At 45.7% G+C, this 25,839-nt stretch overlaps 1 protein-coding gene across 1 annotated transcript in view; it reads right to left on the bottom strand.

The window, feature by feature from the left end:
- Positions 1 to 25,839, bottom strand: part of ERBB2 (erb-b2 receptor tyrosine kinase 2) — a 57,804-nt gene that overhangs the window by 9,828 nt on the left and 22,137 nt on the right. Inside the window, exons 3-21 of the mRNA XM_081836969.1 lie at positions 24,498 to 24,684; positions 23,984 to 24,118; positions 22,535 to 22,603; positions 21,369 to 21,484; positions 19,872 to 20,013; positions 18,143 to 18,259; positions 17,102 to 17,228; positions 16,124 to 16,197; positions 15,653 to 15,743; positions 14,473 to 14,666; positions 13,744 to 13,876; positions 13,184 to 13,274; positions 10,622 to 10,782; positions 8,898 to 8,945; positions 6,958 to 7,096; positions 5,918 to 6,040; positions 5,291 to 5,389; positions 2,739 to 2,924; positions 1,077 to 1,232 (exon numbers count right to left, since the gene is read on the bottom strand). Of these exons, the coding sequence (XP_081693095.1) occupies positions 1,077 to 1,232; positions 2,739 to 2,924; positions 5,291 to 5,389; positions 5,918 to 6,040; positions 6,958 to 7,096; positions 8,898 to 8,945; positions 10,622 to 10,782; positions 13,184 to 13,274; positions 13,744 to 13,876; positions 14,473 to 14,666; positions 15,653 to 15,743; positions 16,124 to 16,197; positions 17,102 to 17,228; positions 18,143 to 18,259; positions 19,872 to 20,013; positions 21,369 to 21,484; positions 22,535 to 22,603; positions 23,984 to 24,118; positions 24,498 to 24,684 (2,388 nt within the window). The remainder of the gene's footprint in view (positions 1 to 1,076; positions 1,233 to 2,738; positions 2,925 to 5,290; positions 5,390 to 5,917; positions 6,041 to 6,957; positions 7,097 to 8,897; positions 8,946 to 10,621; positions 10,783 to 13,183; positions 13,275 to 13,743; positions 13,877 to 14,472; positions 14,667 to 15,652; positions 15,744 to 16,123; positions 16,198 to 17,101; positions 17,229 to 18,142; positions 18,260 to 19,871; positions 20,014 to 21,368; positions 21,485 to 22,534; positions 22,604 to 23,983; positions 24,119 to 24,497; positions 24,685 to 25,839) is intronic.

The following is a 25,839-nucleotide window of genomic DNA, read 5'->3' as shown; positions in this document are numbered from 1 at the left end:
CACAAGAGGGCAAGCCCAGGGACACAGGATAGAATCCTCCTTCATAGAGAACACTCTCCCTGAATATAGAAAGAAAGCATGCCAAGCTAAGAGGTAGGCCACAGACCTTTTCTCCAACAGGCTTATTTTCTAGAGAGATAGAGAGAATTGTTTTGCCTGCAGCATCATTCAATTACGCGGGCCCTCACATGCACTTCAAAGTGTTGCAGCTCAGACACAGGCTCACTACCTCTGCTGTTGTTTATAAGAACCAGGTCTGATACAGTACAGTGGTACAGCATCTGCTTTACATGCAAAACCTTAATCCCTGCCACCTCCAAGCAGGACTGGGCAAGACCACCCTGAAAACCACAAGAGTCATTGCCTGTCAATGTAGACTGGGGTTAGTCAACATGGTCCCCCGTCCAGATGTTGTTCAGGTCCCAGTGCTTTTTTTCTTTAAAAAAATGTTTAGAGGTACTCTCATTTTCCTACTCATATTGAAATACTGCTTCTCAATGAGGCCAAACTTAGATTCACAAAATGTTTAGTGGTATGCGTACCCCCCCCCCCGAAAAAAAGCACTGTCAGGTCTCATCAACCCCAAGCAGCAAGAGATGATGAGTCTTTGTCCAACATCATCTGGAGGGTGACACATTGGTTACCTCTGGTGTAGACAACACCAAGCTACATGGGCCAACTGTCTTGAGTTGGTATAAGGAACTTTCCTGTTTACTGCCTAGTGGTTAGAGTGCTGGGAGACCAGGGTGCAAATCCTCACTCATCCATCCAGCTCACTGGGTGTCCTCAGGCCAGTCGTTCACTCTCAGCCTGACCTACCTCACAGGGTTGTTGTGAGGATAAAAATGGACAGGAGGAAAGAACCACATACGCCACCTTGAGCTCCTTGGAGGAAAGGCGGGATAGAAATGTAATAAATAAAGAAATTTGCCCGGAGGAGACAAAACCAACAGTGTCAGTGCACTTCTCCTACTACTCAAATGATCTGTAATTGCACCCATCTCTGAACAATTCTGATCAACCTTTAGGGTGCTACTCAGTCTGGACTTGCTCCATAACTGTGTTCTCTGACCAACCTTCCCTCCGTCGGCATGATATTCTGTCTCATCGATGTCCAGCAGCCGAGCCAAACCAAAATCTGTGATCTTCACGTGGTTTGGGCTCTTCACCAGGACGTTCCGGGCAGCTAAGTCCCGGTGGACCAGACGGACATCCTCCAGGTAGTTCATACCCTGAGAGAGAATGAAGAAATGCTAGTAACTATCCCCTTAAAGTTGAGCCAAGGGGAAATGTTTCTAGAGCTCTTAAAAACACATAGGTGCAATAATAGATGCCACGCACCCTCAGTCTCAACTGCAGAAGTGGAGAAAATAATTAACGTTAATTTCTAATTTCTGTAGCATCGATACAAACTTACTAAACTTGGAGAAGGGAAAGGAGGGTTCTTGCAGTGCTCTCCTAACCTCCATGCCTGACTCAACTGGTTTATTCCTTTTCAGCAGCTTACAAAACAAAAAATATGCTTGAAAATACAAAGCTAAAAGGTAAAGGTAAAGGTACCCCTGCCCGTACGGGCCAGTCTTGACAGACTCTAGGGTTGTGTGCCCATCTCACTCTAGAGGCCGGGAGCCAGCGCTGTCCGCAGACACTTCCGGGTCACGTGGCCAGCGTGACGAAGCTGCTCTGGCGAGCCAGCACCAGCACAGCACACAGAAACGCCGTTTACCTTCCCGCTATAAAGCGGTACCTATTTATCTACTTGCACCCGGGGGTGCTTTTGAACTGCTAGGTTGGCAGGCGCTGGGACTGAGAGACGGGAGCGCACCCCGCCGCGGGGATTCGAACCGCCGACCTTTCGATCGGCAAATCCTAGGCGCTGAGGCTTTTACCCACAGCGCCACCCGCGTACAAAGCTACTTTATACTAAACCAGACAACCGTTCCCTGTAGCTCAGTGCTATCCGAGAACAGTTTTCTAATATCTCAGACAAAAGTTATACTCAGTCCTGCTGTCATTCCTCTAACTGGAGATATCAGGGATTCAAGATTGCAAGCAGAGAACACATTCAACCATTAAGTTATGTTGGATTATACACTTCACATCTCTACAAATGTCAGTGCTTTGGGAGTGGCAGTGGGTGGTGGTGGTGGATGGATTTGCAGGCAATAAGCCTAAATATAAGTGGTTTGTTAAAAGCTGGGATCAGGAGGCTGAACTCATAAGAACTAGGAACTTGCTGCAAATTTAAAACACAAGAGAGAGACTGGATGCACACATTCTACGTTTCCTCCCAAGAGCACTCGATTCAGCGAGGCACTTGTATTTGTGAAGGAGGAAGAATTTCAGCGAGTTACGTCGCCAAGTCTTCCATTTTAATACCGCAGTAGTGGGACAAGTGTCACGTGCTGAAGTCCTCCCTTTGGGGTGGTTCATATAAGCACAGGGAAGCCTGTTCTGTAATGAGCCCGTCAACATCACCAGCCATGATCCCTCCTAATGTAGCTCTCTTCAGTTAGTACCTCTGTCCTGACCCTATATTCTTCTTTGATTTTCAGTCTGTGATCCTACCACCCCCACCTTTAAAGAGGAGAAAGATGGGGGAGGATATAGCAAAGAAAATGTGGGCGAAGAGAGGAGGTGGGTCCTGAAAGGGGCAGACTACAACTGGCTATGCAAAGTCGCATGCCAGGCGGACAATCACCGTGAAGCCCCGCCCCCTGCACTGAAGCTCCGCCTACCTTTGCTATCTGCACACACCAGTTGAGGAGGTCCTGGGATCCAATGCGGTCCTTGTTCTCCCTCACGTAGTCCAGCAGGCAGCCGTAGGGCATGAGCTGAGTAACCAGCTGCACCGTGGAGGTGAGGCAGATTCCCAGCAGCCGCGATACGTAAGGGCTGCCCACCCCGGCCATGACATAAGCCTCCTGGGGAGGAAAAGGGGGTGTTAGAGGTCTCCTTTCAGAAGAGAAATAGTGATGGAGATCAGGGAGAAGAACTCACACAGGCCAGAATTCAAGGGGAGATTTCTATCCCTCTGGGGGGTGAGGGAGCAGTGTGAGTTTGCTAACCCAGGTTAGAGGGAAGACATCCAGGAGGGGTTGTTAATCCACTCCCACTAGACCCCAGGAATTGCTGAATTCAGCCATGGCAAACAAAACATGGGTGACAACAACAGGGAAGCCCGATGCCGTGTAAGTTGCTTGTAACTTTAGCCGACAAAAAGTGTTTATAGACTGTTTTGAGTCTGCGGCATTCTCAGGATGATGAGAATTGGGGGAGGGCATGTTGCACCCGGTAAGAAGCAGAAAAGATCTGTCAGGAAGCACAGCAAATGGAGAAACCGCAACATACCGTATTTTTCGCCCTATAGGGCACACCAGCCCATAGGGCGCACCTAGTTTTTTTTTTTGGGGGGGGGGAATAAAGGAAAAAAATTCCCCCCCCCCCCAGGCATGGGGCTGGGGCGGGGGAAGCACGAGCTTCCCCCGACCCCAGCTCCCAGAACAGACTGCTACCCACAAGCCTTGGGAGCCCGGCGGGAACTCCCGCAGCGCTCCGAAGGCTTGCGGATAGCTTCCTGAAGCCTGGAGACCGAGAGGGGTCAGTGCGCACCGACCCCTCTCGCTCTCCAGGCTTCAGCGAAAGCCTGCATTCGCTCCATAGGACGCACACACATTTCCCCTTCATTTTTGGAGGGGAAAAAGTGCCTCCAAAGAGCAAAAAATACGGTACTTGGCTTGGATTTGAGAAGATGCTGAGATGAGATGTGCTTTTGTGTCCTGCGTGACAATTAAATCAACTGGAGGGATTTCGGTGACATTTTAACCTGGGGAAATCCTGAGCATATAGGAAGGGTGGAGTTATTTTATTAGAGGTCTATTTCTCAGCTCCAAACGGACATAAAGGTCTGGCTGCACTGCTTTAAAGGAGAGGCCCACAATTTTTGCTTACTGCCCCACTCCTCCTACACCATTTTTGACAGTATCTCTCTATTGCAGGGTTGGCAAACGTGGTGACCTCCAGGTCCCATCATCCCTGACACCCTTTGGCTGATGGGAGTTGCAGTCCAACAACATCTGGAGGGCCACAAGTTCCCCATCCCTGTTCTGGACAATAATCCCCATGGATTCCACACTGGCATCTGGCACACTGAGACAATATTGGGATAGCGTGTGATCTTCATACAACAGGAGTGAAGAATCTGTGGCCCTCCAGATGTTCTTGAACTACAACTTTGGAAGGCGCTGCATATTCTCCTCCTGTTTCTCCTGGTTTTGCTTTGCTCTGCTGGGAGATGCTGGGATCTTTTGAACCTGTTGACCCAATGCAGTAAACTGGTAGCTATCAATTTATCTCCAACTTGATGCTCATGTGCTATGCAGTTAGAACAGCAACTGCAGCTATGGCATTTAGGCTGCTTTTCAATTAGGTGGGCTGGAGGAGGTACCAAGAGGATGTTAGAGCAAGTGAGAAAGCACCGTCCATTTCCAGAAACTGTGAGAAGATTCTCAAAGATTCTCGGAAGCATTGAGGTGCAAGATTGCCTAGTCTACAGCAGCTATAAATAGCAGTGGAGCACTTATCTGTGGACATGTGCAATTCCTACAGAGGAGAGACTGCTGAGCTGAGTGCGGGCAGCATGTACAACTGAAGTGTGCCTTACTATCTGCATTGTAGTAAAGTTGCAAATAAGTCTTCTACCATCAAGACTGGTGTTGCCGTTCAAGTAAACAATGCTTGACTGAGCTTTACAGCTTCCTTGTGTGTTTTATTGCCATTGGCCGTGCGCAACTTGATCCTTTCAACAAGAAGCTGTGTGATCGTCACTCTGCCTTGCAAAGGAGCTAGCATACATGCAAGGAAATGTTGCTGGGCCACCCTCAAGATTTATGGTTGGAGGTGGTAAAATCTTCAGAGGAGGCAAGGTTTGGGCTGGTCACCATTATTAATGTGTGTATCTCTGTGTGTGTACACACAGGCACGCACACACACATACACTGTTTCATTCTTATTCAAATTGCTGTTATCGTTTTATTCCCGTTGCACCACCTCAACTGTTTTCGTTCTTTTAGTCATAGTGCCTTGCCTCACTGAGCTGCTTGGATGGATTTCCCCCCACTTTCTTGTGCAGTCATTTAGGTTTACAGTAGAAGTGGTGCATCAGGAAACAGTGTAATTCTTCTCAGTTAAAATCCTGAGCCTCCGGGTGCTTGTCCCTGGTTCAGCTTTAGCCACTGGGCTGCAAATCCAAACCCGGATTAAGAGGGGTCACTGCGCCTTCCTCACTCACATCCAAAATTTCCTTGTTGGCTTTGGGCGAGGTGTTTTCCCGCAAGACTTTGATGGCCACGGGGATCTTCACACTCTCGCCATCTGGAATCCAAATTCCCTGCATGGATGGTTAAGAGAAAGAGAGCAAGATGAATAAATGCATGGGGTTTTGTTTTTTAAGATGATGATGATTGCAGGAATATGGGAAGGAGACTGCCTACCAGACACTTCAGAAACACTGCGCTAAAACTCCCAAGTGAAAGATGTGGCCTGTGGCAACACAGAGCGCCGTGCCTCTCTTCACGCGGGACTTCATGGTGTGCCAGAGGCACTCGCACACAGCAGCAGCCCAGACAGAACTCTTAAGTTAAATTGCAGTGGCCCTGCTAGCTTACAAAGGAATCCCATTTCCCCCCCACTACCAACTTAATGGCTGCTGGGAAGATGCGATCACCACCTGGAACGGGAACATTTCATTGATAGGAGACACTTGGATCCTGAGTGAACGAGGAACAGGATTCAAGGCTTGGTAGTTCAAAGCGAGTCTCTGAAAAGGTTTCCAATGGTCCTCAAGCTGTTGGGTTCCCAGCCAAGGGCTTTCCCGAGCCATCTGCCCACGCAACAAATCTAATCCAGTGCTCCTCACCTTGTACACCGTTCCAAAAGCGCCTGACCCCAACACCTTGACTTTTTTCAGTTCCGTCTCCTTGAGAATACGCATCTGTGCCTGGTTAGGAAGGGCTCCGCTGGGTGTCAATGGCTCCACCAACTAAGAGCATCAAAGAAAGTGAGGAGGGGTGCAGGGAGAGGGGGGGATTTAAGTAGAGGTTTATGGCCAGCTACTAGGGGTAATGTAGTAGTGGATTTCCCAAATCAGTAGGGGGTGAACTAGAGGAGCTTGAGGTCCCTTCCAACTCTATGATTCCACTGCCCCCTAGTCAGTCTCATGTACAAGCATGTAATAAAATTATTTGGGGGGACACTGAGAAGAATGAGAACAAAACAGCGCTGGGGACTTCCTGTGAAGATTATTCTCGCTGCAAGAAGCCAAGTTACAGGGAACCAGGTAGAGGGCCTTCTCGGTAGTGGCACCTGCCCTGTGGAACGCCCTCCCACCAGATATCAAAGAGAAAAACAACTACCAGACTTTTAGAAGACATCTGAAGGCAGCCCTGTTTAGGGAAGCTTTTAATGTTTAATAGATTATTGTATTTTAATATTCTGTTGGAAGCCGCCCAGAGTGGCTGGAGAAACCCAGCCAGATGGTGGGGTATAAATAATAAATTATTATTATTATTATTATTATTATTATTATTATTATTATTCAGCAGGGAGTTCCCTTTCGGACTATTTATACATTTAGGTCTTTTTATACATGCAGAGCAGGGAAGCAGTTGTCTTATCTGGCTTTCTGTCAGCTGTCTGCAGAAATTCAGAAGCAGAGCATGAAGATGAAGGCCTTCTCCTGAAATGTCTGGCAACATTTCAAATTCAGAGATATACTGCCCCTGTACATGGAGGTTCCTTTGAGCATGGAACATACAGGGAGGCAATTCCCCACAAGGGGAAATAAAGCAGCGCTTCTAAAAAGGCTGCTAAAATTCAAAAGCACCATGCCAAATCTCCCATGAGCTCTCCTCACAACCCCACCTCAGGGGGAAAGAGGTTACGGCCGCCAAACCCTACCTCTGTCTCTTGCAGGAGACGCCGCAGAGTGTGCTTCCGCTCTTGCTGCTTCCGACGCTTGATGCAAATGATGATGATGGACAAGAGAACGAGGACGAGCGCAGCACCCACCACCCCAGCTGTAATGGACGTAGCCTGGCTGGAAGAGGACAGAGAGAAAAGGGGGGAAGCCTGAAGCAGGGTAGCCAACTTCGCCTGTAACTTTCAGGGGATGCGAACGGGCGGGCAGGCAGAGAAGCTGCGCCAGGCAGGGCTTAACCAAGCAGAGAAAGTGAGGAGGATGAGTTGCCAAGAGAGGAACTTTTAAGGGAGCTTCAAGTGCCAATTAGAGACCTGCCCAATTCCTCAGGCCTTTGAGTGAACCGTGGGATACTCAAGGAAAGTCAGCAGTCTCTCCTGATGTTATGGCGAATTTTCATCCCTCATGGTTTTTATTTATATTTCAATAACAATTGATTCTCCGTATGCCACAGCCACAATAACTCGATTCTGGTGGGAACATGCCGGAGCGGATATTTTTTCACAGGCACACAAAGGTGTGAGAATCAGCTCTACCAGAGAAACTGAAATATAAACTGAGAGCCTCTAGAGGTCAAAAAAGTAAGGACAAATTTCTTCCTGTTTGGTGTGATCTTATTGTTTATGTTAACAATGCATAAAATAACCAATCTCCTCCTTCACTAGCCCCGCTTGGCTTATAAACGGCTGTGGATGATAGAGGAATACAGGTAGAGCTCCAGTTTGCTGGAAGTGCAGCTCAGCCCCCTGGAAAACAACGGTACTGGTGTTTTTACTTTTTACCACGGTACTGGTGTTTTTACTTTTTACAGACTAGTTATAATTCTTATTATACCCAAAGTCTAGAATGTATTGGTGATGTCTGTAGCCCCCCTCTTTGCCTTGGCTTAGACATTTCATGCCTGTTTTCTGTGATGAATTCCGTTTTGTGCTTGGTTTGGCATTTTAATAAATAACTAAAACAAATAAAGCAAAAACACCCACCGACTGATATACTGCTTAATAATCATAGTTTCAAAGCGCAGTGGTTCCTGCTGCTTTTTCTGTTGCACAAGGTTCTAATGTACTGTGATTGTAACCTACTTTGAGATTCTTTTAATAACGAGGAGCTAGAATTTGTTTTTTAATAATGCGTTCAAAGGATTTATCTCCTAGATCTTTTGGAGCTGATGCATGTTAGTGATAAAGAGCACAAACACTGTGGTTCATGTCTCAGATTAGCCACGAATTCACCAGACGGACTGAAAATTATTTCACTTTTACGAAATTATCACTGCATTTTGTTTCCCTCTGACCTCCCTCTTCTCCCCCACGCAACCATGTATATTTGTCTTGCCAATTTGAGACTTCATGCATCTGATGAAGTGGATTCTGACCCTCAAAAGCAAATGACATAATAAATGTGTCAGTCTTTACGGTGCCACAAGTTTATTGGTTTTTACTGAATAATCTCTCTCCAGCGAATCTTTCCAAATTTGTGGCCATTTACTTTTTCTGTAGCACATTCAGCTCATCAGAGTACACTGCAGGATTATTTGTCCCGTCACAGGGACAGGAAAACATCCTTTCAAAAACCACCTTTTTTGTAATTGAAAGCTGAGGTTTCTCAGAATATTGAATTCCCTGATCACACATATTCATGGCTCTTAGCATGGCCTTTGTACTTAGATTGTGCCCAGAAATCTTCCATGTTCAGTAACTTCAGTAACACACAGGTATCTGAAGAAGTGTTCGTGCACACGAAAGCTTATACCAAGAACAAACTTAGTTGGTCTCTAAGGTGCTACTGGACAATTTTTTATTATTTTTTCATATATTTCAGTAACACAAGACACTTTATACTTTGTATAGGCTTGCACACCATCTTGACTTCCAAGGGAAGATACGTGGGATATAAATGAAAATGAGCCGATATCTAATACCTAGGTTTCTGATCCACGGGGCAGCCACGTTCATCCCGTATTGTACACCTGGAAAAGGAAACACCAAGTTGTATCACACAACCATTTAAGAAATACCACTTCACTTGTTAAGGAGAAACAACGGGTGCCGGAACAGAATACAGCTCGCTACTTGCGAACATTTAGGCAATTTTAATTTCTTTTTCACTTTTGCGTTTTTTTAACTGATTGAAAAGACCGATAAATACAAAGTGTGGAGAACTAAAAGCAATCTGATTAAAAACTGTAACAGGCATAATAATGTTCAGTAGAGCAGAATGAAGGAGACGGGCAGGTGAATAAAAGTTTGTTGTATGCGACAACAGCCGCACGGATGCTGCTAGCCCATAGATGGAAATAACCCTGACCAGAGAAGAATGGCAAACCAAGTTGATGGACTATGCTAAAATGCCAAAATTAACTGGGAAGCTTAGAAATCAAGAGGGCAAGAACTTTAAAAAAGAATGGAAAAAGTTTGCAATCTATTTACAAGAACACTGTAAGCAGGTTAAAACATTAGCAGGATTTCAACCACACTTGTAAACTAACGGAAAGTATGGTTATTTTGGAAGGATAAAACTTGGAACAGTATTGATATGCAGTTGTAAATATTATCATTAGGACCCATGGAAGGGATTGGTGGTGGTGGGAAGTCACAAGATTCAGAGTAATCTAGATCTTTGGATTTTGAAATGTTTTTTGTTGTATGTTTATGTTTTTTAAAAAATCAAATATATATATATATATATATATATATATATATATATATATATATATATAAAGAAGACAACTGAATAAAAGTTTGCAAGGCTTCATGAGCTTTCGGACACATGCAGTTATCACAAGCCGCGGAAGACATTTCTAGCGCCAACATTTAAAGGTGGCTTCTTTTTTTTTATTTTAACCTTTTAATTTTCCTTTGCTGACCTTGTTTCATCAAAGCCCGTTTAGAGGCAGGTGGCAATGAGGACACATTAGGTGGCAGATTTTTGGTGTCGCTCCAGGGCGGCCAAGTAAAAGGCTGACAGAAGTCAAAACGATTACGTGCTAAATTATACATAAGGTGTGCTCTGCAGAGAGCAAACTGCTAACAGTCTTAGCATTTCTTCCTCCCCGCTTCCCATCACCCACTAGGCAAAGGTGCTGGTGCCTCTTTTCCAGCAGGACCTTCTCCGCACAATCCAGAATGCAGCAGCTAGACTGGTGACTGGGAGTGGCCGCCGAGACCACATAACACCGGTCCTGAAAGACCCACATTGGCTCCCAGAACATTTCCAAGCACAATTCAAAGTGTTGGTGCTGATCTTTAAAGCCTTAAACGGCCTCAGCCCAGTATACCTGAAGGAGCGTCTCTATCGACATTGTTCTGCCCAGACACTGAGGTCCAGCTCCAAGGGCCTTTTGGTGGTTCCCTCACTGCGAGAAGTGAAGCTACAGGGAACCAGGCAGAGGGCCTTCTCGGTAATGGCGCCCGCCCTGTGGAACGCCCTCCCATCAGATGTCAAGGAAATAAACAACTATCCGACTTTTAGAAGGCATCTGAAGGCAGTCCTGTTCAGGGAAGCTTTTAATATTTGATGAATGATTGTATTTTAATATTTTGTTGGAAGCCACCCGGAGTGGCTGGGGAAACCCAGCCAGAAGGGCACGGTATAAATAATAAATTGTTATTGTTATTATTATTATTAACCATGTTGGAAACTCACGAGTGGGTGCAGTTGGTCGGGCAGATCTGACACATGCCTTCCCCATCAGGATACTTCCAGATGGGTACGAAAGAACCATCCACCTTCACGCCGCTGGGACACTGCTCCACGCAGTAGGGGCCATCTTTGTAATGGGCACAAGCCACACACTGGTCTGCGTCCTAAGGAAGGAAGGACAGAAAGAAAGAAAAAAATACTTTCTATAAGAAGAACAGGGGGAGGGGAATTCCTCCCTATCAGCTGTCCTGTATGGATCTGCATTCAATATCGCCCTTACAACGCAAGGCGACTCGTTGCCGACATGACCCGAGACTGACATTAAAGCAAGAAACTTTGATAGGAATCTATGGATTTGGAGTCGCTGGGTCTGGGGCCGTTGCAAAGTCGCCTCAGGTGAACTGTGCTGTTCTTGCACATTTTATTACCTAACGAAGGGAAAAGTTGGGTAACTTGGATTTTGTAACATCGCAGGTGCATTGATTTCAATGGGCAAATTTAAGCACATGCTTAAGGCATGAGTCTCAAAGCTTTTAAGGAAGCTTCAGAGCTCTTCACTTTGGCTGGATCTCGCTCTGAAAAATCTAAAAGAAATGACTAGTTGTGACATTATCTTCAGTGTCTGAGGCGACAACCTCTGAATAAAGCTTGCCCAGCTTTTATCTATGATGCTCGAAGTCTTTGCCAGCATGCCAGCTGATATTTGCTCTCTTGCATAATGACTATGTGGGCAGTCCTTAAGAGGAGGGATGGGCGATACTTCCATTTATTGTCTGAAACCGCTTTGGCGTTTGCATCGCAACACCGGTTTCAGAATTTTTGAGCTGCCGATACATCATGGCTTCCCAGCCACCGCGATGTATCAGTGGTTCAAATTGATATACGCTGTGTTTATAAATTTATCTGTTTTAGTTATTTGCTATTCAGTTTTCTGGATCTTTGTTTCTTCCTATCATTTCTATTACAAGGTTCAACTCAAATTTTTACGTAATAGCATTTCGCTAACGCATTTATGGGTCACACAGCTATTAGGTTTTGTGTGTATAAAGACTGGTGATTGAGTTTATTTAAGTTTTATTACCCTCGACTTTTCTCATTTTACGTTACAAAATAGAAACATCCATCAAAACATCAAGAAGGCAGAAAAACCCAGAAAAACCTGTGGTAAGAGGACCATTAATTTTTTTCTGTAAAGCCATGACATAATTTAGCTGGAAGGAATGCAAACAAGCACACCTTTCCTGTTAATAATTTATCTCTGGCATTTCATAGCCACCTGGTTTAAAAACAAGCCTGTTTGAAAACGAGCCTGAGGAATTCTCCCTTAATATTTGGATACAGGTGACGTGAGAAGACAGAACAGGTGAAACCTCCCCACTGACTTGCTCCACAGATTCAACTGCATGGATTCATAGCTGGTTTTAAAGGAAGGAGCCTGTAGCAAAGACATGGGAAGGCCATGGTCCTCCAGACTCCGACCCCCAGCAGCCTCAGCCACTGTGGCCCATGGCTGGGAATAATGGGGTTTATAGTCCAACAACTTTGGAAAAGACACCTTGCTATACTGAGCACTGGTTTTTCCATATTTTATTCCAGCATACACTGGAATTCCTCAGAAGCTTATTTTTTGTTAAGTTCTTTAGTGGGGGGAAACCCCAGAACCTTCCAGAGTGGCTTATTAGATCAGTAATTAGACAGTACCCACCCGCAAGTTCATAATCTAAAAGGCACGACACACAAGGAAAAACGAATGGGGAGGGAGGAGGGCAGAAGCCAATTCAGAACCAGTTATTTATCATTACAGTCACTGGCGCAGCCATGGGGAGCACTGGATCAATTGGCTTGGCACTATTTGAACACACACTGCCATTTGCATGCTTCCACCTCCCAGATTCCTCTCACCTCTGCTTGAGCAGCAAACCGGGAATACAAACCAATTTATCCTACGGTTTGTGCAAATCATATATGTATGTAAATTGGAGGTGAGAGAAGAAACCAGAGCAGAAAAGAAAGGGGGGCACAGGGTTTGTTTATGTAGCACCAAAGGATGGTCTGAACTGACTTCTTGGGTGTGTTCAAGGTTATATTCAGGGACAGCTCCAGCTCTGAGGGGACCCTTAGCAAAGAGGTGTCTAGCGGGGCCCCTCCAATGTCAGAGGCCCTGGCAGGTTTGTTGGATAGTGGGAGGACGCAGCCAGAACTACTCAGATCAGCATAGGGAGACTGGGTCCACAAGCCACCATTTTAATTTCCGACAATACCACAGCACTGCTCTGGGGCATTGTGGGAAATGCAAATGGTGGCTTCCAGCCCTGATCAGTGCCAGGGGAGGAAAAATTAATGGAGGGCCAAGGCAGGCCTGCCAGGACAGCAGATGCCAGTTCTGGTCATTCTTTCTGTGCACATAGGGTGACAAGAAACATCAGCAGAGGGGTGTGTGTGTGTGTGTGTGTGTGTGTGTTAGAGCAAATGAAAAGATACTTTATGGATAGACAACTTGATGTGGAAAGGCGAGGAAGTCAGAATAAAGCGAGGGCCTCAGCAGCCTTCAGTCCCTGCCCTTACCGATCCATTGCAGGACTCTGTCCCGTTTTGGGGCAAGCACTCGGAATGGCATGGAAGGCACCGTGTCCCGTTGACGTATTCCCGGAACTCTCTGTAGGAGAAGGAATTGCAAAGTCAGGTCAATCCAAAATTTAGGCAGCTTCCAGTTTTTCTCCTCCCGGTTTTCCTTAAGTTCTTGGAATGTCGTGGATTGGCAATCCATCATCTGCCGGTGCCCTTCTCATCACAGTAACTTCTACTAGGGCTGCATTTTAATTGTTCTATAAAATTTGGTGGTGACAGATGGATGTTTCAAAAAAGAAGAAAAACAAGGAGGTGGTATGTATGCTATTTTCACACCTTTTCCATGTACCCTGAAAGCACAGAATTTAGTCAACAACACAGAACCCAACACTAAGAAAATGTAGCTTTATATATATATAAACATAGCAAGTGTCTCTAGACCTTAATGTGGCTAAACAATGTATTTTCTACATAGCACTCCCAGAGCCATTAAGTTGCTCCTAATCTGAATTCTAGACAGTCAGGGCTCCTGGTCTGCTTTCCCCATGATCACATACCCATCCAGAAGGCTGCAGTTTTTAACACATTCATTCCCACGCAGAAACCCAATGCAGGACATGCACTGAGTCCCCCCAGGTCCCCAGCAGTGCCCCTTGGAGCAGAGGGGGGAGCAACTCTGGTCTTCGCGTACTGTGGAGAAGAAGACATAGGAATGTATGCATTTGTTACCTGTTCTTTTGCTACCATCAAAAGGAATGGAGGAAGCCATCAATCACAAGTCATTTTGTTCGACTCTTGCCGGCCTCACTGTGAGCTGCCCAAGCTAACATTGCGCTGAGTAACCCTGAATTCTTATGCATTTGCTCACAAAGAGCTCACATATGGAGTCCCTAAATTCTCCTATCTGCACAGGATTTTTCATAAGCCTGGCAAAGCCTGGCACTTCCCTCCCCCCCCACCCCCCCAAACGCCAGACTGTTAAAAAGTGGTTCCCAGATTGGAAGATTGTGGGAAGGGGGAATAATAATAATAATAATAATAATAATAATAATAATAATAATAATAATAATAATAATAATTTATTTATAACCTGCCCCCAGCCACTCTGGGCGGCTTCCAACAAAATATTAAAAGTACAATAAAACATCAAACATTAAAAACTTCCTTAAACAGCCTTCAGATGTCAGATAGCTGTTTATTTTCTTGATATCTGAAGGGAGGGCATTCCACAGGGCGGGCCCTCTGCCTGGTTCCCTGAACTATAGGAGTAAGTGCCACACACTTACTACACTCAGGGTTGTTGTCATTCTGGAACAAGGTCTGCCGAGGGTTCTTGAAGATGGCTTCCCAAGGAACGTTCTGGATGAAGCAAAGGTTAGGGTTGTGGTGAATAAGAACCATTCCGCTGCTGATCTCTTGCAGTGAACGCAGGCCGAAGGAGGAGATGTTGAGGTTTTGCAACGTTAGAGAATAGACTCCGCTGCCAAAAGAAAAGAAAAAACAGGCTCTCCAATCAGGAAGAAGAGAAGAAGCCCCAAAGAGCCATCTTATTTGTCTATCCCTGCCGTGCTGAAGTAGATATTGACTAGCCCAGCGAGGGACTCATTGAACATCCTGTCTTGTTTTGTTGCATTTCAAGTAATATAATTTCAGGAACTTCAGTTAATATGAAGGGTGTAGGTTTTAAAATAAGTAAGATATTCAGGCATCTTTTTGCTGTACCTGAGGATATTACTTCCAACTTCTTTCTTTTCGTGCAAGGAAGGAAAGATGGCTGGCGCAGGACAGAAACCGTGGCAGGATGAAGTGCTTTAGTGAGGGATTACAAAGCAGAGGGTTCTCTCCGCTCTACCTACCACATGGCTGGTGTGTGAGGGGAATGGATAGGGAGAAGAAGTTGCATTGTGTAGGCCCAAAGTTTTTGTGGTTTATTTGGATACCCTCCAACTTTTCATCAAAAGGTGAGAGACAAGGCCCTCCACTTCTGCAGGATCAGCCTCCATCTCTGGAGGGGTTTCCCTTCAGCAGGAAATGCCGGTTCAGAGATCCCCTTAGGAGAGACAATGGGAAACCCAGGTTTCCTCTGAGCTTGCTTGACCAAGTGACAGAAGTTCCACACTGCCTTGTGCATGTTAACAGTGAATATTTGGAATATAGTGGCAAGCTGACAACCAGCAGGAAGCCTTTGACAACGTCAAGACGACAGACACACACAATTACCAACATTCACTGGACTCAATAACTGGTAAAAAGAGGGACAGGATATATCCTGTTAGATCCGGAGAGCCACAAAATCCATTGGGGTTTGACAGCATTTATGCAAGTAAATAGAGACAGCTCGCTTACAGCCATCTAGTGAGTTAGTAGCAGAGGCAAGCTCAGATTCTGGAATCCTTGATTTATAGTTCAGTCTTTTAGCCGTTGCAATCTAAGCTATTTCTGCCCCAATCCTGGGAGGGTGCTTACTTGTAAAGGGCTCGTCCCCGGATCACTTGAAGGTTCTGGAAAGGGTTTAAGTCCATGAGAGACTCCGGCCAGGATTCAATATAGAGGAAGCCTATGCAAAACACAAAGTTAGGACCATTCAGCGGAGGATGAGGGCACCTGATTTATTTATCACTTGTATATCCAACTTTTCCTCCAAGGAGCTCAAGGTGGCATTCATGGTTTTCTTCCTCCCCATTTTATCCTTGCAACAACCTTGCGAGGTAGGTCAGACTGAGAGACTGTGACTGGGCGCAATGTCACCCAGTGAGATTCGTGGCTGAGTAGGGATTTGAACCCTGGTCTCCCAGGTCCTAGTCCGACACTCTAACCACTGAACCACACTGGCTCCCTTAATTATGCTATTCTGTAACAACAAACAAGCCCTTTGCCTGGGACTTGGAGGCAGGGTGGAGGGGGCCAAGGCTACCTAGAAATAAAATTCTTACGTACCTGTTAGATCCTTCAGGTTCTCAAAGACTTTAAGCTGCTTGGGATCAAGGGGCGGAGTATCAGAGGCAGGATCCCTGGACAGAAAGGAAGGAAACTGCATTGGTGAGAAATGAAATAAACAGACACACTTCGCTTCCTCTTGCTATTATTACTGCACTCTTTGTAACTTGAGTGATGGCTACTTTAATTTTGGTTCTACACAGTTGATGAAAATGTGGCCAAAATATTTTACGCACCACATGCTATTCTGAGTGGAATCACCTCAGCATTTCTCACAAGGAAACTCTGCTGTGGACAAAAGCCAGCCCTGGTGCTTCCTTTTTTAAAAAAAATACATTTATTTGATTTTAGAAATATAAAATTATAACAATACTACCATACAGATCCACATTTACAGATTCCTCCAAAGCTCTGGACTTCCCACTGTCTCCTCCATGGGTCCTACTATCAAACCTTTTCTACAGCATCTTTTCCAATATTCTATATTTAATACAACTCCATTGTCTCCCTAGTACTTGCTACCTTACAAGTGTTATTGCAATCCTGCTAATGCTTTCATCTGTTTACAGCAGTCTCCAAGATAAATTATAATTTTTTTCCATTCTCTGTTAAGGTTTTGGTCTTCTTGGTTCTCAAGCTTTCCAGTCAGTTCTGCCATTTCAGCATACTCCAACAGTTAAATTTGCCATTTTTCTCCAGTAGGGACTTTATCTTCTTTCCATCTCCAGCCCTGGTGCTTCCGAGACTACTTGTTCCCAATACCAGAAGGCTTTCACACCTCATGGTTTGATTTCCATGGCCACCATTTTTCTTATATACCCCAGAGCCTAAATCGTTCCAACTTCCTCCACTTCTTTCCCTTTTTTATAAACACTCCCACAGCCCTTCCAAAGCTAAAACCTCACATGGCACAATTACAAGGATGTCTTGAGCAAACTGATGCTACATCCTTTACACCTAAAGCTCACTGTTACTCACCCTGCAAAAGTCTCCGGCAGAAAGGCCAAGCTGCCGAAGATCTTGGTGCAGCCGGCAAAGTGGTGGATGTTGGAGGCATTGACGGCACGAACCCCTTTCAGGAAATCCATCCCCAAACCGTAGCAGACTGAGAGACGGGGGGGTGGGGGGGAGAATGTGCATATGAGTCTACAAACATCATCACAACCATGATGCAGAGCAGACAATGGGAACAACACAGAACTTTTGGGTTAAAGGGCCGAAAGAAAGGCTAACTCAGGCATAGGCAAACTCCGGCCCTCCAGATGTTTGGGACTACAATTCCCATCATCCCTAGCTAACAGGACCAATGGTCAGGGATGATGGGAACTGTAGTCCCAAACATCTGGAGGGCCAGAGTTTGCCTATGCCTGGGCTAACCCAAGTCCTTCTTGGGTGTTGAATGCACCAGTTGCAACCCCTAGTGGCCGAGGAAGAGCCATGAGCCCAAAAATCAGGGTGACTCGCCTGCTGAATATCTACAAATGCGATTCCTGAAACTGCTGCAAAGTTGGAGAGCAAAGCCAAGGCGGTCAAGGATAGGGTCAGAATTCTCAGGAGGTAGAATAAGTTAAAACCGAAACTTTGAAGAGAGCACAAATCGGTTTCAACGTTTACAACTGTTTGCATAAACAAGCCTTTCGCCTTCCTGGTTTTGGACTGGCTAGGGATGATGAGAGTGGCAGTCCAAGATATCTGGAGGACACCGAAGTGGGGAAAGCTGCCATAAGCCTTCTCTACAACATTGGCCATTTCTACGGGCAACAGGAACGAGAGACAGGAAACAAAGTAGTATAGCATCCCGTACCTGCATCCCCATATATATCCCTCCCCCTCGTGCCAATTATCTCCATGCGACGAAGGAGGGCATACCCTACAAGTGTTGCTGGTACCCCAGGTTCCCAGAAGGACTTGTATGGTGGGCGTACACAATGTGATGCCAAGACTGATGCATCATGGGAAAAGTCAGAGTCTTCCTGGAAACAGTGTTTCTCCCTCCACTGGCCAACTCCCAGCTCTTACCTTTGGGACACGGCTTGTTGCACTTCTCACACTTCTGCACAGTGCCCACGCTCACCTCCTGACTGGTCTGAGGGCACACCAAAGTACAGGACCCAACCTCTGCAGCCAAGTAGTTATCTGTAATTCAAAACAACAGGAAGTAAATGACAGCCTGGAATCAGCATTTCTTTCTTTTTTAATTATAAAAAAAAAACACTGCATAAGGATGGTGCTGCAACAAGGCAGATTATAGCAATACGTACACCATCCTCCATTCACTTATACGCCGTTTTCCCATGGGAAAGCATGCTCAAAGCAGCCTGCAACAACAGCAAAAGAGCCCCCGCTGCCAATGTGTTTCTCATGTACCGCAACAGCCTGACCATTATGTTAGGTTGTGGGTCAATACATAACACATTAAATCCTCACCAGTATTCCATGGCCATCAGGTTACACCTTATCACATGGGTAGGCAAACTAAGGCCTGGGGGCCGGATCCAACCAAATTGCCTTCTAAATCCGGCCCACAGACAGTCCAGGAATCAGTGTGTTTTTACATGAGTAGAATGTGTGCTTTTATTTAAAATGCATTTCTGGGTTATTTGTGGGACATAGGAATTCATTCTTTTTTCTTCTTCAAAATATAGTCCAGCCCCCGACAAGGTCTGAGGGACAGTGGACCAGCCCCCTGCTGAAAAATTTTGCTGACCCCTGTTATATCACATTCTCATTCTGGTCCATCTCCCTCCACCCAAGTTCTTTAAAAGAATTTCGGGAAGCCATTTTGCTTCATGGAATTGGGAGAAAATTAACAGCTCCATTGCAAGGATGCTTCAGAAGGGAGTTGCTGCCAAGAGCATTTTTGTGCAAGTGTCTTTTGATGCACTGAATAGAATGAAGTTTATGAGTCATGGCGGAAGGGAGAGCATGTGTACAAATTCATCAGGGCTTTTTTTGTTTTGTTGCTATTTTGTTAACATTTTGATATTGTTTTATAGATATGAATGCTATCATGGTTTGTGAATCCTATAATATAATTTTTTTTGTGTAACTGTGATGTTCAGCTTATTTTTTAGTTGTTTTGTTAATAGTGTTACATAGATGGTAACTGTTTTATTTGCAATTTGCGATTGTTTTAAGTATTCTATACAATTTATGCTGCATTTGCGATGTTCCATTATGTTATTTTTATCTTTTGTTTGTAAGCCGCTTTGGGATTTATTTGAATAAAAAGAGGCATAGAAACAGAATTTTTTTAAAAACACACATTTTGGGGGCATTTTTCTTTATAGAGAAAGGGGAAAAACAAAGGCCAAGTTCTCATTGAGGTGGTAAACCAATATCAGGATTATACCACTGCTGAATGCAGACAGCTGTTCAAATGACTGAAAGCACCACCATTTTATGTATGTGTCTGTGTGTCTACTGCTATTTTCTGTGCTGTTTTCAACCGTTTTAAGAGGTGCTTGTATGTTGCCTTTTTCATGTTGTGTGTGTGGGAAAATTAAAAAAACTAGCAACTGGCATACATGAAAGGAATATTCTGTGTGCTGGAGTCCTCAGTCATGTGCCTTTGGCTCCCAGGGAGAAGGGATGGAGGCAAAAGACAGGCTCATCTCCATAGCTAAGGACTAAACAGAAGATAGTAACCACCCCAGGGCATTTTCAGTTCCAAAAATCCTGCACACATACCGCAACCCCAATAACATATACATGCACAAAACAAAAGGGATAATAATAAGAGCCTTACAAGGGCATTCAGCAACACAAGTTGCTCCAAAGGTGTACCGTCCATTTGGATTGGGCAGGTGCTCGTAGGTGTCTGGATTGTAGTTGAAGAGAAGTGGGCAATGCAATTCGCAAATCCCACTGTGGTTGAAGTGCAGGCAGGCCTGGAGAAACGGAAAGTGGCAAGTCCTATTTTTCTATCTGTTCACTTTGAGAACTTTCACATAGGAAGGACCCTGCTGAACACTCAGGTGCCACCCTAGAAAGTGAGTCGCTTGGATCAAAAGCAACCAAGTTTCCGTGGCCCCACAAAGGCTAATGAAAATTTTTGTGGCAATGAACTTCCAAAGCCGTTCTTTTCATGGTCCAAGCCTGTAGAACCAGCCTTGCACCCACATCCAAATGGGGACAAATTCTGGGGCAGCACTACAGGGTTTCATTTCTTTTTAGGGGGGAGGGGAGCGCTGCAGCTTTATGGTGTCTTTGTAATATTTGTTTTATTTACAATGCGCAATATACACAGTATAAATGGAAGTACAGTCATAACTTGGTAGTCAAACGCCTTAGTTGTTGAACAAATTGGCTCCTGAACATTGCAAGCCCAGAAGTGAGTGTTCTGGTTTGCAATTGTTTTTTGGAAGCCAAACGTCTGGCACGGCTTCCACGGCTTCTGATTGGCTGCAGGAATCTCCTGCAGCCAATCGGAAGCCGTGCCTTGGTTTTTGAACCGTTTCGGAAGTCGAATGGACTCCTGGAATGGATTAAATTTGAGGACCAAGGTACGACTGTAAAACGGGCACTCTTGCTACAGGCAGTGATACACAGTGAGCAGCCTCACCCAAAGCCTGTATCCCCAATACCAGCCAGAAATTATTTCCTCAGCTAGCAGAAAACTGTCTCTGCCTCTCTCTACCTCTCTTTGTTGATTTAAACTCCAGAATCAATCTCTTTCTTACTTACTTACTTACTTACTTACACACACACACACACACACACACACGATAAGTAGTTGATTCAGACTCCTCTCCTGCAGGTGAGCTGCCCATTCAAAAACAATCATTTAACCATTTACTTCCTTCATCAGCTGGCTAACACCCCACCTTTGTCAGGTAAGATGATAATAATAATAATAATAATAATAATAATAATAATAATAATGATGATGATGTACCCCACCCATCTGACTGGGTTGCCCCAGTCACTCTAAGCAGCTTCCAGCAGGAACAAGAACATAATACAAAATTAAACATTAAAAACTTCCTTATGCAGGGCTGACTTCTGATGTCTTCTAAAGCCAGTCAACTCCAGATCCCAACAAGCTCTGCTCACGATTACCAGATTCAACAGGAATCTGCTCCTTGCCTTTTGGGTTCCACCCCTGTTTTGCTCTGGCTCCGGCTCCAATACAGGTTGGGTGTGTGAGAGAGGTAAATGTTTGTGTTTTTTTCTGGCAATCAGAATACTTGACAGCGCGTTTGATAAATGAGAAACGAGAACCCCAGGGCGCGCACACACTCACCAGGCAGTCGGAGTGTTTGGGTCCCGTGCAGCCGGCTGCACACTGCTCGTGGCAACAATCCGTTGGGTGTCTCCCCTTACACCTTGCACAGCTGCTGGCGCAGACTGTGCTTGTCACTGGCGGGGGGGGGGGGCAAAGAGAAAAACAGAAAAGTCAGAGGCACAGAAGCTCCTTCATCAAACACAAGAGGGATCTCGTACCCTCTGAACTGACAGCTTGCAAAAAGGGAGGTGCCAGCAGCAGCTGCTTGGGCTGCCACATAAATGCCAGGTGACAGCAGGGTGAGAGGAAAATAAGGCACGCCACAGCTACACTAGGGGACAACCCAGGTTGTTGCAACAGGCTAGGAAACTTAAGAGGGAGAAAGAGGTGCCTTTGAGAGAACAGGAGAAGCGGGGATGCCAGGGAGTTTTGTGGGACAGGGGAGAGCTAAGCGGAAGTCAAATCTCTGAGCAAATAACAGAGGACCTCTAAAGGCTTTGCCTTAGAGACATGCTCAGATGTACTCTTCCCACCTCCTTCCCCAAACTGGAAAAGTGCTAACTAGGCTTTGGAAGAAGCCATGAGGGAATCCAGGACTCTGTCAGAACCCTCACACCTCCTTCCAAAAGCCCAGCGTCTCCCTTTCCCAGCTTTGGAATGGTGGCGCGAGGGCTGGGAGGCATCAAATGTTGCCAAGGGCCGCCAAAAAGGCCTCGAGGGCCCCATGGCCCACCCTGATCTATGTCAAGGATGGAGAAACCCATAGACAGGGGCCATATGCGACCCACCAGGCCCCTCTGTCCTGCCCTTGGGACTCTCCCCAGGCCACAGCCCTGCTTTGCTTAACTGTTCCCGTCTGCCTGAAATGCATATCTGAACTCTGACGTGCCTCTTGATCATCTGGAAGGGTGGAAAGAGGGGTGTGCACAAGTGTGCAGAAATGAGCCTACAGTACAATTCACACTTGTTGCTCCTCCCACTTTTAGCGTCGGCCTTGCACACCACTGACATGTAGCCCCTGAATGATTGCATGGAAGGGAATGCGGAGCTCAGGCTGGGGGAGACAAAATGGTGACCCACCCGCCGTTCTACACACAAATTATGCACTCCAAAGCTGTTAAGAGATACTGTGTAAAACCTGCAAGTTTTGGTATAGCCCAGATCCCAAGAAGCCTGATACTCACATGTTTGACAGCTCCCTTTTCCTTCTCCCCAGCAGTGGCCATTGAGGCATATTCTTTGGCAGTCGGGGCCTGAGGAGTGGGGAAAACAGACACTTTCTTAAAAGCAGGGTGGTCCTCACCAAATATTCCTGTATTATATTTGTTACAGTTGCTTTTCTCACAGAGCAAATCAAAGCACCTTAGGTCCAAACCAATTAAGAACCTCCAATAGGAATCTAAAACACATATAAAAGGTAGGACTTTCTGATCCTACCCAAGTAAAACGGGCCACAATGCCACCATTCAGATTACAAGCCAAGAAAACAGGTAAAGAGATAAACCTTTGCCTAAAAATAGATCAAGGTAACACCAGGTGAAAGCATTTCACAAGCAGGGGGCCACCACTGAAAAGGCCCACTCTCACATTGCCATCCTCAGAGTCTCCCATGGAAGCAGAACACAAAGAGGGGCCTGAAGTGATGATTGCAGGATCCGGGTTGGTTCATGTGGGGTGAGACAGTCCTTGAGGCCCTGGGGCCCCGAGCCGCATAATTGCCTTATAGGACAAAACTGAGCTTGCAAACTAATGGGTGGTCAGTGTTGTCATGCCAGAACTGGCGTTATATGTCCAACTGCCTCAGTTGACAATCTGGCTGCTGAATTCTGCACCAGCAAACTCCGAATCACCTTCAAAGGCAGCCCCATATATGATGTGTTGCAGTGGTCTGATTTGGAGGTTAGAATAGGCGGAGACATGACAATCAAAGGAGTAGAAGCAGACTTCAAAGGCCTCTGGCATGTGCCAACGAAGGAAGAATGAGCAGCAAGGAATATATGTTTGCCATGGTTTTGTGGGAGAGCAAAATGCAGTAGCGGATGCAAAAAATCAGTTTCCTTTTTGGTTTTTTAAACGGTCCTTTCTAGCTCAGCCAACCCCACAAACTGTAGAAGCAGAAGCAAAAGGAGCAAACAGTAATCCAGGGAAGAGAAAGAACTGAGGATCTCAGCCTTTGTTATGTTTAAAGTTTCCAGCCCCATTGAAAGAAAAAATGACTTTATAAAGAGCATGGACACTGCCTGCTAAAACCTTAGAAGCTGGAAGGTAAGAATTTGACTCTCAAGGGTTCAGTTCTGTTGACTGAAATCTAACCCTACAAATATATTTCATACCCTTTCCATGGCTTGCAAGTATCAAAAAAGCTGGGTATGAGAAGCATATTTGCATAACCTATACAGCTTGCAGACCTCAGCTTATCTTGTGGACAGAATTTTTAAGATTTGTCTTCAGCAGAAAGTACACATGGTTTTAAAAAAAATTCACCTAGAATGTAACAGGATAAGAAACAAGCAGAGATACGAAGCGTAATAATGTGTTCCTGGCAACTTAAATTCTAAAAATCTGGGATTTTATTTCGGTGCAGAATTCTATAACCCCAACACAGCCCAGGAGCCAAGCCCAGGTTTGCTTACAGATCCGGCGCCGGCGGCGGCTGATCTCTGTGTAGTTCTGCTGATTGTGTTTGTGGAAAATGGCCCCCCAGTGGATGGTCTCCTGGAAGCACAGCTGGGGGTTTTCGTCTACAATCACACCACCCTTCAAGATCTCTGAAAAGAAATCAGGGGGAGAGAAAGGGACAGTAAAGAGCAATGTATAAAGACTTCTTTTAATTTGCTTTGTTTTCTTTGTTTTATTATTTCTAAGGCTTAGACTGTGGCCTACTTCCAAGTCCAGGGGGGCTTTGGCAAATGCTGAAATAAGCAAAACGTGGAACATTTCTATGGCACCCTGGGAGTGTTTGGAGGACGTTCACTTGCATTTTTTCATTGTAATGCTTACAATAGCCCTGAATCTCGTATTACTGAGCAGGAAAGAGGGGAGAGGAGGAGATTCAAATGGGGACACGCCTGAATTTGCAGCTCGGGTAGGTAGACAGATTGGGTTCTTTCAGGCCCCTGTTGCCTTTTCATGCCCCTCCTTCCGTACCTGTCAGATCCAACATTCCCAGCTCCTGCAGCCCCACATCCCCGCTGGGGTCAGTGTTGTTGAGGACAGCCAGGGCATACTTTTCCTCATACAGCTGGGTCCCACGGATGATCAGGAGGCTTTCCAGCTGCAAGTGGCGCACGTGGTTCTTGGCAATCAGCACATATCCCTGGACCTCTCTGATGTCCTGGAGACAGACAGGCAGACAGACAGAAAAGGTGAGAAGCCGAGAAAAGAGGAGCAAGGAATCCTCCTTGCGCGGCACGGTAAGTTGTCCAAAGGCCACCCAGGGCGACCCCCGAAGAGAGGCGGAACCGCCCATCCTTACAGAGAGTCGGTGTGGTGACTCAAACCTGAGTTCCCAGTTCTGGCTGGACTACAACTCCCATCATCCCTAGCTAGCAGGACCTGGAGCCAGGGATGATGGGAGCTGTAGACCAACAACAGCTGGGGAGCCAAGTTTGACAAACGCTACGTTAGAGTGTCAGATGAGGACCTGGCAGACCAGGGTTCAAATCCCCACTCAGCCCTGAAGCTCACTGGGTGACCTTGGCTTTGTCGTCATTTGCTATCTGCCATACTAGAAGCTGCAAGGACACCCAGACAAAAGGCTTCAGATTACAATCTCAGTAGATGGGCAGATTGCTGTGGGAGAAGGCAGGCCAACGAAACACTTTTATTATTATTATTATGACCTGGGGTCCTGAGCCATGTAGGGCTTTAAAAGTTACAACCAGAGTGCCAAAGACACCGAGGGTACAAGAGATTTATCTATATATTACCTGCACAACAAATGCTCTTAATACTCGCTGCTTTTTCATTTTGGCGACAGAAATTTAAATATATCCAAACAAAACCCCCATGGCACCTGCTCTGCTCTTTTCATCGCCCACTGAATCCCCAGCACAGAAGAAGCAGAAAGCATACTTGCAGAACAAACAGCTCAAGAAGGTACAAGCAAGAAGGCCAAGCCGCATTCTCCAGCATTTCCTCACATTTCTGAAATGGTCTTTTTAGTTTCCACTTAGGGTATTATCGTTCGTTTGAAAACAAGCGAAAACCTGAAATGGCAGGGTTCTAAAGCCCTTATTCAAGCTCACCCCTATGAGACAACCACTGTGGTTGCTGTCCAGTCCAAGCTATTCCTGTCAACTCTGCTTATCTGCAGGTGCAATCACAGCACCTGAAGCTAGTGTGGCTTCTTTCAAGGAAAAGGGTGGCAGCCACAGGTGGAAACCCAGCCTTGCTTGCTTTTGGAAGCACCTTCCCGTATGTGACACTTTCACTGTGATAGACATGCAGATTTCTATGGCACAACCTGACGCCTCCGCTCCTGGTGGAA

The sequence above is a fragment of the Podarcis erhardii genome (assembly GCF_964252035.2).
Source record: "Podarcis erhardii genome assembly, chromosome: 13".
Taxonomy (NCBI): Eukaryota; Metazoa; Chordata; class Lepidosauria; order Squamata; family Lacertidae; genus Podarcis; species Podarcis erhardii.
The sequence above is the reverse complement of the archived record's forward strand: the minus strand, read 5'-3'. Positions and strand labels throughout refer to the sequence as shown.